This window comes from Papio anubis, chromosome 5 (assembly GCF_008728515.1).
Source record: "Papio anubis isolate 15944 chromosome 5, Panubis1.0, whole genome shotgun sequence".
Classification (NCBI taxonomy): Eukaryota; Metazoa; Chordata; class Mammalia; order Primates; family Cercopithecidae; genus Papio; species Papio anubis.
In genome coordinates, this window is record NC_044980.1 from 34,460,728 (window position 1) to 34,478,868 (window position 18,141).

At 36.9% G+C, this 18,141-nt stretch overlaps 1 protein-coding gene across 5 annotated transcripts in view; it reads left to right on the forward strand.

Annotated features, from left to right (window-relative positions):
* SPEF2 (sperm flagellar 2) overlaps positions 1–18,141 on the forward strand; it is a 203,019-nt gene that overhangs the window by 65,457 nt on the left and 119,421 nt on the right. For 4 of the 5 annotated variants that reach the window (XM_017959489.3, XM_017959487.3, XM_017959490.3 and 1 more), the window contains 3 exons: positions 14,761–14,980; positions 16,208–16,362; positions 17,915–17,990. In XM_017959489.3, coding sequence (XP_017814978.2) covers positions 14,761–14,980; positions 16,208–16,362; positions 17,915–17,990 — 451 coding nt within the window. The remainder of the gene's footprint in view (positions 1–14,760; positions 14,981–16,207; positions 16,363–17,914; positions 17,991–18,141) is intronic. The other variant, XM_017959488.3, reaches the window with a different exon arrangement.

The following is an 18,141-nucleotide window of genomic DNA, read 5'->3' on the forward strand; positions in this document are numbered from 1 at the left end:
TCCAAGTGATCTCATTGTTCAGTTCCCACCTATGAGTGAGAACATGCGGTGTTTGGTTTTCTGTTCTTGTGATAGTTTGCTAAGAATGATGGTTTCCAGCTGCATCCATGTCCCTACAAAGGACACAAACTCATCCTTTTTTATGGCTGCATAGTATTCCATGGTGTATATGTGCCACATTTTCTTAATCCAGTCTGTCACTGATGGACATTTGGGTTGATTCCAAGTCTTTGCTATTGTGAATAGTGCTGCAATAAACATACGTGTGCATGTGTCTTTATAGCAGCATGATTTATAATCCTTTGGGTATATACCCAGTAATGGGATGGCTGGGTCATATGGTACATCTAGTTCTAGATCCTTGAGGAATCGCCATACTGTTTTCCATAATGGTTGAACCAGTTTACAATCCCACCAACAGTATAAAAGTGTTCCTATTTCTCCACATCCTCTCCAGCACCTGTTGTTTCCTGACTTTTTAATGATCGCCATTCTAACTGGTGTGAGATGGTATCTCATTGTGGTTTTGATTTGCATTTCTCTGATGGCCAGTGATGATGAGCATTTTTTCATGTGCCTGTTGGCTGTATGCATGTCTTCTTTTGAGAAATGTCTGTTCATATCCTTTGCCCACTTTTTGATGGGCTTGTTTGTTTTTTTCTTGTAAACTTGTTTGAGTTATTTGTAGGTTCTGGATATTAGCCCTTTGTCAGATGAGTAGATTGCAAAAATTTTCTCCCATTCTGTATGCTGCCTGTTCACTCTGATGGTAGTTTATTTTGCTGTGCAGAAGCTCTTTAGTTTAATTAGATCCCATTTGTCAATTTTGGCTTTTGCTGCCGTTGCTTTTGGTGTTTTAGACATGAAGTCTTTGCCCATGCCTATGTCCTGAATGGTACTACCTAGGTTTTCCTCTAGGATTTTTATGGTATTAGGTCTAACATTTAAGTCTCTAATCCATCTTGAATTAATGTTCGTATAAGGAGTAAGGAAAGGATCCAGTTTCAGCTTTCTACTTATGGCTAGCCAATTTTCCCAACACCATTTATTAAAAAGGGAATCCTTTCCCCATTTCTTGTTTCTCTCAGGTTTGTCAAAGATCAGATGACTGTAGATGTATGGTATTATTTCTGAGGGCTCTGTTCTGTTCCATTGGTCTATATCTCTGTTTTGGTACCAGTACCATGCTGTTTTGGTTACTGTAGCCTTGTAGTATAGTTTGAAGTCAGGTAGCGTGATGCCTCCAGCTTTGTTCTTTTGACTTAGGATTGTCTTGGCAATGCGGGCTCTTTTTTGGTTCCATATGAACTTTAAAGCAGTTTTTTCCAATTCTGTGAAGAAACTCATTGGTAGCTTGATGAGGATGGCATTGAATCTATAAATTACCTTGGGCAGTATGGCCATTTTCACGATATTGATTCTTCCTATCCATGAGCATGGTATGTTCTTCCATTTGTTTGTGTCCTCTTTTATTTCACTGAGCAGTGGTTTGTAGTTCTCCTTGAAGAGGTCCTTTACATCCCTTGTAAGTTGGATTCCTAGGTATTTTATTCTCTTTGAGGCAATTGTGAATGGAAGTTCATTCCTGATTTGGCTCTCTGTTTGTCTGTTACTGGTGTATAAGAATGCTTGTGATTTTTGCACATTAATTTTGTATCCTGAGACTTTGCTGAAGTTGCTTATCAGCTTAAGGAGATTTTGGGCCGAGACAATGGGGTTTTCTAAATATACAATCATGTCATCTGCAAAGAGGGACAATTTGACTTCTTCTTTTCCTAACCGAATACCCTTGATTTCTTTCTCTTGCCTGATTGCCCTAGCCAGAACTTCCAACACTATGTTGAATAGGAGTGGTGAGAGAGGGCATCCCTGTCTTGTGCCAGTTTTCAAAGGGAATTTTTCCAGTTTTTGTCCATTCAGTATGATATTGGCTGTGGGTTTGTCATAAATAGCTCTTATTATTTTGAGGTACATTCCATCAATACCAAATTTATTGAGCGTTTTTAGCATGAAGGGCTGTTGAATTTTGTCAAAGGCCTTTTCTGCATCTATTGAGATAATCATGTGGTTCTTGTCTTTGGTTCTGTTTATATGCTGGATTACGTTTATTGATTTGCGAATGTTGAACCAGCCTTGCATCCCAGGGATGAAGCCCACTTGATCATGGTGGATAAGCTTTTTGATGTCTTGCTGAATCCGGTTTGCCAGTATTTTATTGAGGATTTTTGCATCGATGTTCATCAGGGATATTGGTCTAAAATTCTCTTTTTTTGTTGTGTCTCTGCCAGGCTTTGGTATCAGGATGATGTTGGCCTCATAAAATGAGTTAGGAAGGATTCCCACTTTTTCTATTGATTGGAATAGTTTCAGAAGGAATGGTACCAGCTCCTCCTTGTACCTCTGGTAGAATTCGGCTGTGAATCCATCTGGTCCTGGACTTTTTTTGGTTGGTAGGCTATTAATTATTGCCTCAATTTCAGAGCCTGCTATTGGTCTATTCAGGGATTCAACTTCTTCCTGGTTTAGTCTTGGAAGAGTGTAAGTGTCCAGGAAATTATCCATTTCTTCTAGATTTTCCAGTTTATTTGCGTAGAGGTGTTTATAGTATTCTCTGATGATAGTTTGTATTTCTGTGGGGTCAGTGGTGATATCCCCTTTATCATTTTTTATTGCGTCAATTTGATTCTTCTCTCTTTTCTTCTTTATTAGTCTTGCTAGTGGTCTGTCAATTTTGTTGATCTTTTCAAAAAACCAACTCCTGGATTCATTGATTTTTTTGGAGGGTTTATTGTGTCTCTATCTCCTTCAGTTCTGCTCTGATCTTAGTTATTTCTTGCCTTCTGCTAGCTTTTGAATGTGTTTGCTCTTGCTTCTCTAGTTCTTTTAATTGTGATGTTAGTGTGTCAATTTTAGATCTTTCCTGCTTTCTCTTGTGGGCATTTAGTGCTATAAATTTCCCTCTACACACTGCTTTAAATGTGTCCCAGAGATTCTGGTATGTTGTATCTTTGTTCTCATTGGTTTCAAAGAACATCTTTATTTCTGCCTTCATTTCGTTATGTACCCAGTAGTCATTCAGGAGCAGGTTGTTCTGTTTCCATGTAGTTGAGCGGTTTTGATTGAGTTTCTTAGTCCTGAGTTCTAGTTTGATTGCACTGTGGTCTGAGAGACAGTTTGTAATAATTTCTGTTCTTGTACATTTGCTGAGGAGTGCTTTACTTCCAATTACGTGGTCAATTTTGGAATAAGTACGATGTGGTGCTGAGAAGAATGTATATTCTGTTGATTTGGGGTGGAGAGTTCTATAGATGTCTATTAGGTCTGCTTGCTGCAGAGATGAGTTCAATTCCTGGATATCCTTGTTAACTTTCTGTCTCGTTGATCTGTCTAATGTTGACAGTGGGGTGTTGAAGTCTCCCATTATTATTGTATGGGAGTCTAAGTCTCTTTGTAAGTCTCTAAGGACTTGCTTTATGAATCTGGGTGCTCCTGTATTGCGTGCATATATATTTAGGATAGTTAGCTCTTCCTGTTGAATTGATCCCTTTACCATTATGTAATGGCCTTCTTTGTCTCTTTTGATCTTTGATGGTTTAAAGTCTGTTTTATCAGAGACTAGTATTGCAACCCCTGCTTTTTTTTGTTCTCCATTTGCTTGGTAAATCTTCCTCCATCCCTTTATTTTGAGCCTATGTATGTCTCTGCATGTGAGATGGGTCTCCTGAATACAGCTGACTGATGGGTCTTGACTCTTTATCCAGTTTGCCAGTCTGTGTCTTTTAATTGGAGCATTTAGTCCATTTACATTTAAAGTTAAGATTGTTATGTGTGAACTTGATCCTGCCATTATGATATTAACTGGTTATTTTGCTCGTTAGTTGATGCAGTTTCTTCCTAGCCTCGATGGTCTTTACATTTTGGCATGTTTTTGCAATGGCTGGTACCGGTTGTTCCTTTCCATGTTTAGTGCTTCCTTCAGGGTCTCTTGTAAGGCAGGCCTAGTGGTGACAAAATCTCTAAGCATTTGCTTATCTGTAAAGGATTTTATTTCTCCTTCACTTATGAAACTTAGTTTGGCTGGATATGAAATTCTGGGTTGAAAATTCTTTTCTTTAAGAATGTTGAATATTGGCCCCCACTCTCTTCTGGCTTGGAGAGTTTCTGCTGAGAGATCTGCTGTTAGTCTGATGGGCTTCCCTTTGTGGGTGACTCGACCTTTCTCTCTGGCTGCCCTTAAGATTTTTTCCTTCATTTCAACTTTGGTGAATCTGGCAATTATGTGTCTTGGAGTTGCTCTTCTCGAGGAGTATCTTTGTGGCATTCTCTGTATTTCCTGGATTTGAATGTTGGCCTGCCCTACTGGGTTGGGGAAGTTCTCCTGGATGATATCCTGAAGTGTGTTTTCCAACTTGGTTCCATTTTCCCCCTCACTTTCAGGCACCCCAATCAGACGTAGATTTGATCTTTTTACATAATCCCATACTTCTTGCAGGCTTTGTTCATTCCTTTTTCTTCTTTTTTCTTTTGGTTTCTCTTCTCACTTCATTTCGTTCATTTGATCCTCAATCGCTGATACTCTTACTTCCAGTTGATCGAGTCTGTTACTGAAGCTTGTGCATTTGTCACGTATTTCTCGTGTCATGGTTTTCATCTCTTTCATTTCGTTTATGACCTTCTCTGCATTAATTACTCTAGCCATCAATTCTTCCACTTTTTTTTCAAGATTTTTAGTTTCTTTGCACTGGGTACATAATTCCTCCTTTAGCTCTGAGAAGTTTGATGGACTGAAGCCTTCTTCTCTCATCTCGTCAAAGTCATTCTCCATCCAGCTTTGACCCGTTGCTGGCAATGAGCTGCGCTCCTTTGCCGGGGGAGATGCGCTCTTATTTTTTGAATTTCCAGCTTTTCTGCCCTGCTTTTTCCCCATCTTTGTGGTTTTATCTGCCTCTGGTCTTTGATGATGGTGACGTACTGATGGGGATTTGGTGTAGGTGTCCTTCCTGTTTGATAGTTTTCCTTCTAACAGTCAGGACCCTCAGCTGTGGGTCTGTTGGAGATTGCTTGAGGTCCACTCCAGACCCTGTTTGCCTGGGTATCAGCAGCAGAGGCTGCAGAAGATAGAATATTGCTGAACAGCGAGTGTACCTGTCTGATTCTCGCTTTGGAAGCTTCCTCTCAGGGGGTACTCCACCCTGTGAGGTGTGGGGTGTCAGACTGCCCCTAGTGGGGGATTTCTCCCAGTTAGGCTACTCAGGGGTCAGGGACCCACTTGAGCAGGCAGTCTGTCCCTTCTCAGCTCTCAACCTCCGTGTTGGGAGATCCACTGCTCTCTTCAAAGCTGTCAGACAGAGTCATTTGCGTCTGTAGAGGTTTCTGCTATGTTTGTTATTGTTTATTGTGCCCTGTCCCCAGAGGTGGAGTCTACAGAGACAGGCAGGTTTCCTTGAGCTGCTGTGAGCTCCACCCAGTTCGAGCTTCCCAGAGGCTTTGTTTACCTGCTTAAGCCTCAGCAATGGCGGGCACCCCTCCCCCAGCCTCGCTGCTGCCTTGCTGCGAGATCACAGACTGCTGTGCTAGCAATGAGGGAGGCTCCGTGGGCGTGGGACCCTCCCGGCCAGGTATGGGATATAATCTCCTGGTGTGCCCGTTAGCTTAAAGCGCAGTATTGGGGTGGGAGTTACCGAATTTTCCAGGTGTTGTGTGTCTCAGTTCCCCTGGCTAGGAAAAGGGATTCCCTTCCCCCTTGCGCTTCCCAGGTGAGGCGACAAGTCTTAACTATATTTTAAGTATTATCGAGTGTTGTGCCAAGGGAAAGTGGTGTGCCAAGGGAAGAGCCAGCCAAGCCACACCTGCAGAGTGGTAGGCCAAGGGAAAGCTAGCCGTAGATCAAGGCAGCTTGAATGTCTTGCCATGGTAGAGTTACAGTACATTGGCTGCCCTCTAAAAGGGGCATAGCCTCATTTTGTGGAGTCACTGCATACGGAATGTCTTGAAGTCAGTCTGTTAGAAGCTTCTGCCCTAAGTCCTTGGGCCACTGCAGCAAGATAATCTGTTATTGGGTCTTATCAAATATAGGTTAAGAAAAGATTGCATTTCAGGAAACCAAGGAAACTAGGAGGTATCAAAAACAGTGTAAGTGTTGTATCCTCCTAGAAGGTCCTTTCTGTCTCTTAGAGGAAAAGGCACTTACCTTGTCTTTCTAAATGTATCAGTAATTTAATTCTGAAGTATTTAGAACACACTAAATTGGGAACATCTGGGACATATCAGGCCATGCAGATGTTGGGAAGTTCTAGTGATCCATGAAGACAAACACTGGATTATATGTACCTTCAGACTAGTACTACTCCTCTACAAAAGCCACCTTTGAATGTCTCTACTAAAGTATTATTCTTGTAACTCTATTATTTGTTTGTTGAATTTTGTGCTAGGTGCTCTGAGATTTTATGCATTAACGAATATGTCCAAAGGCCCAGATTCTGTTTATTCAAATGGATCTAAGTAAGTCAGCTCTCCCCACTTTTTGAAAGGGTGAATGAGGAAGCTCCATTCCCAACTTGGATGTTTAGAAGTGGCAAGAATGAGAATGAGATACATGTGGTTTTTACAGGGGTAATCAGCAGCATCATTCAATCACTTGGGCAACAATACAATCATGAAGGGAACCCAGTGGACACGTGGGAGCCCAAGCTTGCCCTTGAAGTGTGCAACTCAGCCAACATTCAAGCATGTTTGTTTCCAAGTAGACTCTGTTTGTAAATGCTCATGATTCTATTAGCCATGATTCATAACAAGGAGACCAAGGATACTGACACATTAGGCCACAAAAAAATAAAAAGATACGAGAGACTGGAAGTAACCAGAATCAGAACCCCAGGTCACCATTAGGCTCCTACATTAGGGTATAGGGAGGCATGTGAGTGCTTTGGATCCAGACTAGATAGCAGAGTGGTAGGCCCATGTGATCTGTAAAGATGGGATCTGTAAAAATGGTAGATACTATGGGTTGAGGAATTCAGAATTCAGGTTCTGGAAAGGTCAGTGTAGGTCAGTTAATAAAAACAGTGCTAGTGGACCATACACTGTGACTCACGCCTGTAATCCCAGCACTTTGGGAGGCTGAGGTGGGTGGATCATTTGAGTTCAGGAGTTCAAGACCAACCTGGCCAACATGGTGAAACCTCGTCTCTACTAAAAATACAAAAATTAGCTATGTGGTGGCACATGCCTGCAATCCCTGCTATTTGGGAGGCTGAGGCAGGATAATTGCTTGAACTTGGGAGATGGAGGCTGCAGTGAGTCAAGATCACACTATTGCACTCTGGCCTGGGTGATAGAGTGAGACTCCGTCTCAAAACAAATAAACAAAAACCAGTGCTGGTGAACAGGTTGTGACTTTTTACCATAGGCAGAGTCTATTTACTCTCTGTTGTAATTTTATGATCTCTGTGTAGGTAGACTAAACTTCACAGGGAGAGTCAGAACTCCTAGGTGTTGATGGATCCTGAATCTTATACTTACACCTTCTCAAAAATGCATACTGATAGTGTTTATGCAGGTGCAATTAAAATATTTTTATTAAAATCAAGGCATCTTAATAATTGTTTCCTACATGTTCATGACAGTTTACATAAATCAGGGACTAGTACATCTACACAGAAAGAGTATCTCGTTAAAGCAATTGTTTATACCATGTGATACTTACCTGGTTTTACCCACTCTGGGCGTCAAAGTGTGGGCCTCATAGTCAGGTGTCTATTTACAACAATATCTGAAAGAGTAAATAATTTATATTTTATTATATAAATAATTTAATCATATCTACATAGATAACAAATATGTAAAATAGAGATCTGATAAAAATTTTTGATTCCTCATCACTAGTGAACTAGTAAATCTCTTTAGCTCATTGTCGTTAAACTAATAACCATCTTTTTAATCTGAATTTCTTCTTTCTCCAGTTCTTCTGATCTCTTTTCACTCATGATGTTCCAATTTCCTCCCCTTTGAGATGCTTATCTTGACTCAGCCTTTATTTTTGGTCTTTGCTAGGAACTTCATAGGCTTTCCTTTGACAGTGATTCTGCTCAATGTGTTCCACCAAATCCTTTATATGCAAATCTCCACAGGTCAGCCTAAGCATTCTGTTCTCATCACAGTGACATCCTATTCCATTGTGTTTGGCCACATTCTACAGCTAGCTTAGTGATGGAAGAGGGCTATTCGGATTCTTTGTGAGGAAGCAGGCCTTTCAGATTGGAGTGTGGCTGGATGTGGCGCTCTTACATGCCTTCAGCAGCTGCCTGAGAACTCCTAAACTGTTTATAGTCAGAGGGCACATAGGCTTCTCACACAAGCATTATTTCATTTAATCTTTACAACAGTCTGGTGATACACATATTGTTACTACGCTGCAAAGATGACGGAATTAGTGAGAGTGCAAAGCAAGCAAGTAGCAGAAGCATTATACAATAGAAACTCAAACTCAAGTCATCTGAGTTAAGCCTAAGACTGCTTCCTTTCAAAGGGTTAAGTGACTGAACAGCTCAAAATCATTACAATATTGGCAACTTTCCACTTCAACTTGGCCTTGGAAATATCACCTTTTTTATTGTAAAATTACATAATTTCTATAGCTTCTGTTTTCTTATTTGGTTAGTTTCTAATTGGCCACATTACACAAAATAATCACCATTTGTCTAATTTGAAGAATAAATAATTCCAACAAATGAAAGCAGAAGCAAGAAATCAATTATAGTGCAATCAATAATTTTGCAGATCCTATTAGTATCTGGCTAATTTTGAACAATGCAGATTATTATTATGTGCAGAGCTCCTAGAAAGACCAAAGGCAGTAAACTAAAACAAAATAATTTTTATAAATACAGAATAGTATGTATAGAATTGGCAGCCAAATAGGATTATATTTATATACTAAATGTACTAAAATTTGTGTATAATTACATTACGCCAATTTTAAAGAAAAACTTACTACGAGCACTTTAGGGTTTTAAAAATTTGTTTCAAAAAGTGTTTTCTTATCTGCAATGTTCTCATATCAGAAATTCTGGTGCCAAATTGGACAAGCCATTCATAACATTTACCAAATTTGACAACTTATATTCTGAGTAAGCGTGCTTTGTCAGATAATGGGTATGAAAAGAATACTGATGAAAGAAAAGCAAGAACATAGGGATATGCTTATTTCTATATGACATAGCATAATTATAGAAATATTGTCAAAAGTGGCCTAAACAAACTTTTCTTACTTCAAGTTATTTAAATAAATAACTCCCCTTAGACTTAATCTGTTACTGAGGGCCACTTTGTCATATTAATTAAGAGTTAAGGATTAAAAATATAATATGGGCATTTATTTATAAGCCAGAAATGTGACTTGCTTATTACTTAATGATAGTGTAGTAATATTTATAAACCATACATCATCTATTTGACTAATATGAAAAAAAGTCATTCAAATTAATGGTCAAATTTGGCCCATCATTTTTAAACTAGAGCTTTTCAGAGAGGTCCCCTCCAGAAAATGATTAGGAAACTTGAGCTAAATCACACACAAGACAAAGACACATACCTTCCTAAAAAAAAAAAAAAAAAAAAAAAAAAAAAAAAAAAAAAAAAAAAAAAACCTGACTTAAAGCAATGCAGACTAGCAGAAGTTGGCTGGTGTTTTTAAAGAAATATAATGAAATATAACGTATCCTGTCTTTTGTTTTGGTTCCCTCTTTGGATTTCACAAGCACCTATGTTGATGAGGCAGCTCCTTTATCTCCCCAAATGGACATTGCTTATGTTTCTCTATCCCTGATCTTTGGACTGAAAAGACTTACATTAAGATGATTAAGGGCAGTGATATAATAGAAGTGCTAATAGAACTGATCATCTGAGATACAATTTTGAGGAGACTTACATGATTAAAAAAATACTAATATATCTTGGAATTTCTAATTTTCAATATTGCACTATGATTTGACATCTCTGCACTGCTGAAACAATATATGGGGTTTTTTGAAGTTTGAATAGTTTAATAAATAAGTTATAAGTACTAATTCCAAATAATTTTAAAATATAAATTACATGTATTTCTATTCTCTCTTTGATAGAGTGCAAATGGAATAATATCTAGATAATGAAATTATCACATATCATGTTACTAAATATATTTTATGTGCACTGAAGATAATTTTTAAGGATCCTCAAGTGACTACAGAAAAATACCATTTTACCTATATGTATATGTAAATAAAAAATCTTAATTCTTCTCTGGCTTGTATGTCTTAATTATTTTTATTGTTATGACAGAACTATTGCAGCAATTTTTGATACTTTTGAAAATGCGATAAATCAATATACTAATTTACCCTCTTAACAGTGGTGAATGAGAAGTATGACTCAATCTTTTGGTTTTAGGCAAAATATGATACATAATAGCTTTATCTGGATATCTTTTATTACTATGAATTTGAAGATTTCTTTATAAACTCATTGGCCATTTTGTTCTACTGTCAAAATTGCCCATTTATATCCTTTCCACCATTTTTCTTTTATTTTTCTTTTTCTGAATATCTACTTTATGTACTAAAATTCTTAACCTATTGTCAAATATATATGAATATACACATACATATATTGCAGATATTTTGCTTTTGTTTTTTGTTTTTGAAGTGTGTGAGTTATGTGTGTTTGTGTGTGTGTGCTTGAGAATGTGCAGAAGATTTTGTTTTTGTAGAGTGTGATCAAACTACCAACTTTTTCCTTTCTGATTTTCAGCTTTGGTGTTGTGCTTGGAGAAACAATCGTGGAGCATATCAGTGTTCGCCCAAATTTTCATGCTGTTAGAGTTCTTGTTTACATCGTTCATTCTTCTGGTGTCAATTTATTTTTATGAAAGTATAAGGATATCTAACATTATTTTTTCCAAATATATAAATAGTTATTCAAATACCAGTTGTAAAATAATCTTTCTCTGCTAATGTGAAGTATAAACCTTATTACATACTAAACTTTTACATATAATTAGATCTGTTTCTGGAATCTATATTTTTGTACACTGAATATTCTGTCCCTGTAACTCATTCTTTTCATTACCATATTTTTTAAAAGCACTTTCATAACTTATAAGGCAACACTACCATTACTTTCCTTTCTAAGTATTTTTAATGGATTTTTTTTTTTGCCCATTATATATCTTCTTGCACTTTAACTTTTGTTTTGAGATGGAGTCTAGCTCTGTCGCCCAGGCTAGAGTGCAGTGGCGCAAATTTTTGTATTTTTAGTAGAGACAGGGTTTCACCATGTTGTTCGGGCTGGTTTCAAACTCCTGACCTCGTTATCTGCCCACCTCAGCCTCCCAAAGTGCTGGGATTACAGGTGTAAGCCACTGCACCTGGCCCACTTTAACTTTCAAATCATTTGTCATATCAACCTTTGAGCGATGACTAGGGGGAAATGACACTAGCACTTTTGTTGTCATTAAACATTAAATTAGATTAATTTGGGGGAGAATTAAATGGTTTATAATTTTGAACCTTTTTATCTCACCCTCTGTTCAAGTCATTTTTCTTAATAGTCAAATTTTGGAGCTTTCTATATATAGACTCTATAAATTTTTTGTTAATTCCATTGATTTTGTCAGCTTTTGCAAGCAAAAAAAAATTGCAAGCAAAATATTTGCAGGCAAAAACAAAAGGATCCTTGTTGAATAAGCAAGAAAAGAAAATACTCAAAATATGGTGGGTGGCTCAAAGAATCCGTAGGTGGGCTCAAAAGTAGACTCAAGGTTAAACTTCCAAAGAAAATCACTGGAACTATCATAGCAAAGTCTGACAAGAAAACTGGCACTGCCACCACCACCCCAGAGCACTAGCAGCAGTTCAGGTTATAGCTGCCACCTCTGCACAAGGAACTCTGCTCTTCAGCAGCCACCATTACTCCTAGAGACAGTGCTGCTTCTTTCTTTTTCTTATTTTGTTGCACTAGCTAGAACTTCCCAAATAATGTGACTAATAGTACTCATGATGAGCAACTTTTTCTTGTTCTTGCCTTTAATGGAAAAATGTGTAGTTTATTTTGGTTTACCATTGGTCTAGAGAGTGTTAGGAAAGGTATCTTCAATTCATAACTTACTAAGATATGGTTTTATTTTGTTTGTTTTTCTTGTATTTTTAAAATCAGAAATGAATTTTGAGTTGTATCAGTTGTTTCTTTGTCAGAATGATCTTATGCTTTTATTTTTTTATTTTAACCTATTAATGAATATAGTACATAGGCTTTCTAGTATTTAACCTTCCTTGGATTCATGAAATAATTCTTATTCAGTCATGGTGGGATAAAGTCAACATCATATACTGGATATGAGTACATGTTCTGGGATCTGACTGCCTGGGTTCCAATCTAGGTTTTGCCATTACTCTTTATTGTGACCATGGAAAAATAACTTAGTCTTTGCAATACTCAGATTTTTCTTCCATAAATCGGGAAGATAATAATAATACTATGTGTGTAAGAGTTGTGTGAGAATCGTTTGACATAATGCATGAAAACAACAGTATATGCTACGTAGTATGGAGTCAATGTCAATTAGTATCTTTATTGTCTGTTAATATTACGTTGACTTAAATGTTGATGCATGATTTGTGCCAAATATTTCCAAGGGAGATTGGCTTGTAGTTTTCTTTTGGGATGTTGTTTTTGTCAATTATCTTTGATACATTTTCTGTATAAGGGTTATATTAGTCTTGCCAAATAAACAGGAAAGCTTTCTATCTTCTTCTATACTCCAGAAGACTTTTAAACATTTAAATTTCTGTTCAGTTAAGGAAACAAAATTTTTCTGTAAACCATTAGTGTCTTCAATTTTCATAAGTATAGTTCTATGACATCTTTTTCATTTATTTCACGGCTTTTATTTTTTCAAAGATTTTACTTAATTTTAATCATTTGCACTTTCTTAGAATATCATTTATTACCATGCAGTTATAAATCCAAATTTACTATAGTATAGTTGTACCTAACGTCTTCTTTTTCTTCCCACTTCCTACTTTTATTAAAATTATACCATGCAAAATACTTCTGTAACATTTGTTACAGATTGTTACAGAAGTATATTGCATGATGCTAGGTTTGGGGTATGACTGAACCTGTCACCCAGCTAATGAGCATAGTTCCCAATAGGTAGTTTTTTAGCCCTTGCCACTCTCTGCATCTCCTCCCTCTAGTAGTCCCCAGTGTTCACTGTTCTCATCGTTATGTCCGTGTGTACCCAGTGTTTAGCTCCCACTTATAAGTGAGAACATGCAGTATTGATTTTCTGCTTCTGCATTAGTTTGCTTAAGATAATGGCCTCCAGCTGCACCCATATTGCTGCAAAGGACACGACATCATTCTTTTTTATGACTGTGCGCTATTCCATGGTGTACATATACCACATTTTCTTTATCCATTCCACTCTTCATGGGTACTTCAGTTGATTCAAGGTTTTTGCTATTGTGAATAGTGCTATGATGAACAGAGAGTACATGTGTCTGCTGTTACCTTTTTTCCTATTATGTTACAACATTGATACTTGCTATTCTTCACTTTTGTGTCAAAGTAGTAGAAATTTCATTATCATTATTAATAAGGATAAGTTTTAGAATTTTATCAATAAAGTGTATCTGGATAGTTTTCCTCTGTAATTTATTAATTTCCATTTTTATTTTTACAAATTTCTTCTTCCCAGTTTGATTATTTTAAAATTACTTTTATTCCTGATTTTAATGTCTACTTTGTTTATTTTCCTTCTTTTTAATTTTTTTATTGATACATAATAAACACATGTATTGATGCATTTATAAAATATGTAATAATCAAATCAGGGTAATTGGGATATCTGTCGTATTAAACATTTATCTTTTCTTTATGCTAGGAACATTTGAATGGTTCTCTACTGGCTATTTTGAAATATTCAATAGAATATTATTTACTCTAGTCACTCTACTGATTTACTGAACGCCGCACCTCGATCAAGGCATTTTAGGCTAAGGGGTATTTTCCTATGTGTACAGTTTGATCCCACCCCATATTTTTAATAAATCTGTTGTTTTAATGTTCCTTTTAGACTTTATAGTCTCAATTTCCTCTTTCATACAAGAATCATTTTTAAAGAATGCTTTTCATTTTAAATACTTATTTTTTTCTATGTTTCTGAAATCAACTTCTAGTTATATTACATGCAAATCAGAGAATGTGATCTGTACTGTGTTTTTTCTCTCCATCTAATCATTTGATCATTTCATCAAGAAACCTGAATGAAATGGGAGTTAAACACGCTAGACTTAGAGATATTGAACATGAAAATTCTCTTTTATCTTTATTACTTTAAAATATTATAAAATAAAGTTAATACTTGCATAAGATAGCAGAGAAATGATTACTGTCTTTTATCTGCTTACTGGTGATAACATCAATTTAAATGTCTTAATATTCAACCTAGATTACAAAATGTCTCAATTTATATGCTCACTTTCATAAGCTAAGATTTTTTATTTTTTATTTTTATTTTTTGCTTTTATGTAGGAAGCATTTTTCTGCCCTCTACTATGAAACTATTATTAATGTTATTACTCATTTTTATAATATAATTAAAGTATTGATTGGCTTTTGTTGGCTATGATTTGGATTTACTTTTGACTTTTAAATATTTCATATACCTAAATTCCACTTTTCAGAATATTTCTGTTTATTTGATTGTTATTTTTACAGAACATGGTTGGAGAGTGGGCCTTACCAGAAGAAATGGTTGACAATTTACCACCCTCCAACAATTGCATACTGGGCCATATTCTTCACAGGCTAGTTGAAAAATCTCTTCCTCCTCGAGCAGAATCAACAACACCTGAATTACCTTCATTTGCTGTTAACGGATGCTTTCTGGGGAAAACATTAAGTGGAAAAACTACCATTTTAAGGTCTCTACAAAAAGGTAGAATTTTTTCTCCTGCTCTGCCTGCCATTAGGTCCTATTTACACTGACGGTAGCTACAAATGTCTATGTCTATAAAAAAAAAAAAAAAAAAAAAAAAAAAAAAAAAACCATACAAGAAGCATTGCTGATATGTTGGGAAATCTCTATCATCAAAAATTTTATAATTTTCCAGGCTATGATTATTCAGCCATAAAAATGAGTGAAATATTGATACATGCTACAACATGGATGATCCTTGACCACGTTATGCTAAGTGAAAAAAGCCAGACACAAAAGGTCACATAATGTATGAGCCCACTTGTATGAAATATCCAAAATAGGCAAATCCATAGAGAAAGAAGCGAATTATTGGACGTGAGAGGCAGGGGTAGGGGAATGAGAGTGACAGCTCAATTGATTTGGGATTTCCTTTCAGGGTGATTAAAAATTTCAGGAACAAAATAATGGTGATGGTTGCACACATTGTGAATATCTAAGTGCTACTGAAATGTATCCTTTAAATGGTGGAAGTGCTTAACTTTATGTTGTTTGAATTTTATCACAATTTTTATCTATTTTATTTTTATTTATTTATTTATTTATTTTGAGACGGATTTATTTTTTCGTGCCACCACACCTGGCTAATTTTTGTATTTTTAGTAGAGACAGGGTTTCACCATGTTGGCCAGGATGGTCTCAATCTCCTCATCTCATGATCCACCCACCTCGGCCCCCTAAAATGCTGGGATTACAAGCATGAGCCACCGCGCCAGGCCTTATCACATTTTTTAAAAAGAAGCTTGATCCACCTGGGTGCAGTGGCCCATGCTTGTAATCCCTGCACTTTGGGAGGCCGAGATGAGTGGATCATCTGAGGTCAAGAGTTTGAGACCAACCTGTCCAACATGGTGAAACCCCATCTCTACTAAAAATACAAAATTTAGCCGGGTGTGGTGGCATGCACCTGTAATCCCAGCTACTCAGGAGGCTGAGGCAGTAGAATTACTTGAACCTGGGAGACGGAGATTGCAGTGAGCCGAGATAACGCCACTGCACTCCAGCCTGGGCCACAGAGTGAGACTCTGTCTCAAACAAAACAAAACAAAACCAACAAAAAATAAGCTTGATCCAAAAGACAGTTCTAGTGGGCCTGAAAGATAGTGTTATAGGGCAAAACCAGCACATAAAGACAATTTCCAGTTCCCAAATGAAAAGCTATTTATAAGATTATATTTTGTACTTTAGACTTTCCTATGCGGATACTTTCTATTGACACTCTTGTCCAAGAAGCTATCCAAGCATTTCATGACAATGAAAAAGTCAGTGAGGTTCTACCAATTCAGAAAAAAGATGAAGAAAATGCTCTACCAGTTCTGCAGGAGGAGATTAAAGAAAGCCAGGCAAGTGTGATTCTAGTTTTCTCTTCTGCGCTTAGCACATTAGAGATTTGGAGCTAGATGGAATTTAAAACGTCTTCTAGACCAGAAGTTTCTTCTGTACAAACCCAGAAAGTAAAATTTTAGGTTCTGCAAAAGTCTAGAGAATAAATATTTAAGTTAAATATTTAGGATAAATTTGAGGCCAAGAGGTAAAATCAAGGATATTATGTGGGTACTTGTATAACAAGAGAGAAAACTCCTGCTTCCCACCAGTTTGTCTGGGTAGACCATCTTGTGTGATGGGCCCCCTCTGGGTCTAGTAGCCGTCAGCTGGAGCCATTCTCCCGATGAAAGAGCCACTAGCTGGTAAGTGGGGGTGGGTGAAGTGATTGAATTGTGGAGGTTGGGAGGGTGGTATATAATTCTTTTGCGGGAACTCAAGAAGTCACCAACTCCTGCACGGAGATCTCCCACCCAGCTTCTGGCAGTTGCCAACATCAAAGTCCCCAGTGTATAGTCAGAGACCAATGCTGGCCCTGGGCAGTGGTTGAGGCAGATGTAGAATCCCAGCAGGTACAGAGGTAGAGGAGGACTCCAGTCTCTGTCTCCAGTCTCACAGTGGTCAACTGCTGAAGTGGTGTTCAGAAACTGTATGAAAACTGTCGGTAGGCCTTTGTGGTCTATGAGCTGTAGTATGCTGACACCTGATATACATTAGTAGATCTCAATTGGGGGATGGCTCTCTGAAAGGTTTACCTGTATCATATTCCCATCAATATTGCATCTCATTTCATTATTGCATAATGATTCCTGGGGTGGAGGGGTAAATAGGAAAATGTAGCCCCACCTTCAGAATCCTTGATGTAGTCCAGCTCCCTCATTCTACAGAGCATGTAGTAAAGACCCTAAGCATGAATTGGTTTGCTTGGAGTCAGAAGGCTTGTCAATGGCTTCTCTATGATTAAGGTTCCAGATTGTAAGTCCACTACTCTTTCCTCTCTCTACCTTATGCTGCCTCTGCAACTGAATGAATTAGCTGATAATCTGATCCAGATCATTTGCATAGCCTGCAAAAATAAATGTCATTTAACAATTAATTTTGAAAATAACTGGGAGAAGTTTTCTTCATGGTGGGCTCTCTTTTCTTCCATAAAATATCTTTATATTTTAATCAATAAAGTAATAGACAATGTACATTTTTTTTAAATTACCCTATGGCTATGACTGACATCTCTAGGATTGTTCAAGATGGTTTTCCGTAAACTCTACCCTTTCCTTAGGTTCCATTATCTTTTCAAAATAGTAATGGGCATATTTTACATAGTAATGGAAGATCATTCAAAAGACAGATTACATCACAGGTTACTGTGTATTTCTATAAGTGCAATTATCCAATCTTGTTTGTTTCTGGAAATAAGAATTTAGGACTGAAACTTTAATCTCCTTTAAAATCATTAATGTTATAGATAAAAAGTATTTGTTCTCAAACCTTTACTTATAGATATAAAATTAGGAGAATTATTAAAATATAGCAATGGTAAAATCCCTCCCTGTGTTTGTTTTCTCTCCAAAGGATCCACAAAATATATTTTCAGCTGGTCCAGTTTCAAATGAAGTATTACCAGAAACAGAAGGTGAAACGATACTTAGTAAGATCTCAAAACAAATCATCTATTATTTACATTAGAGAGAGAAAAAATGAGAACACATATATGTGAGCACGAACATGCTTTCAGGGAAATAAACAAGAACCAAAGGGAGTTTTATATAGTTGTCTACATATGGCCATTTGACAGAGGG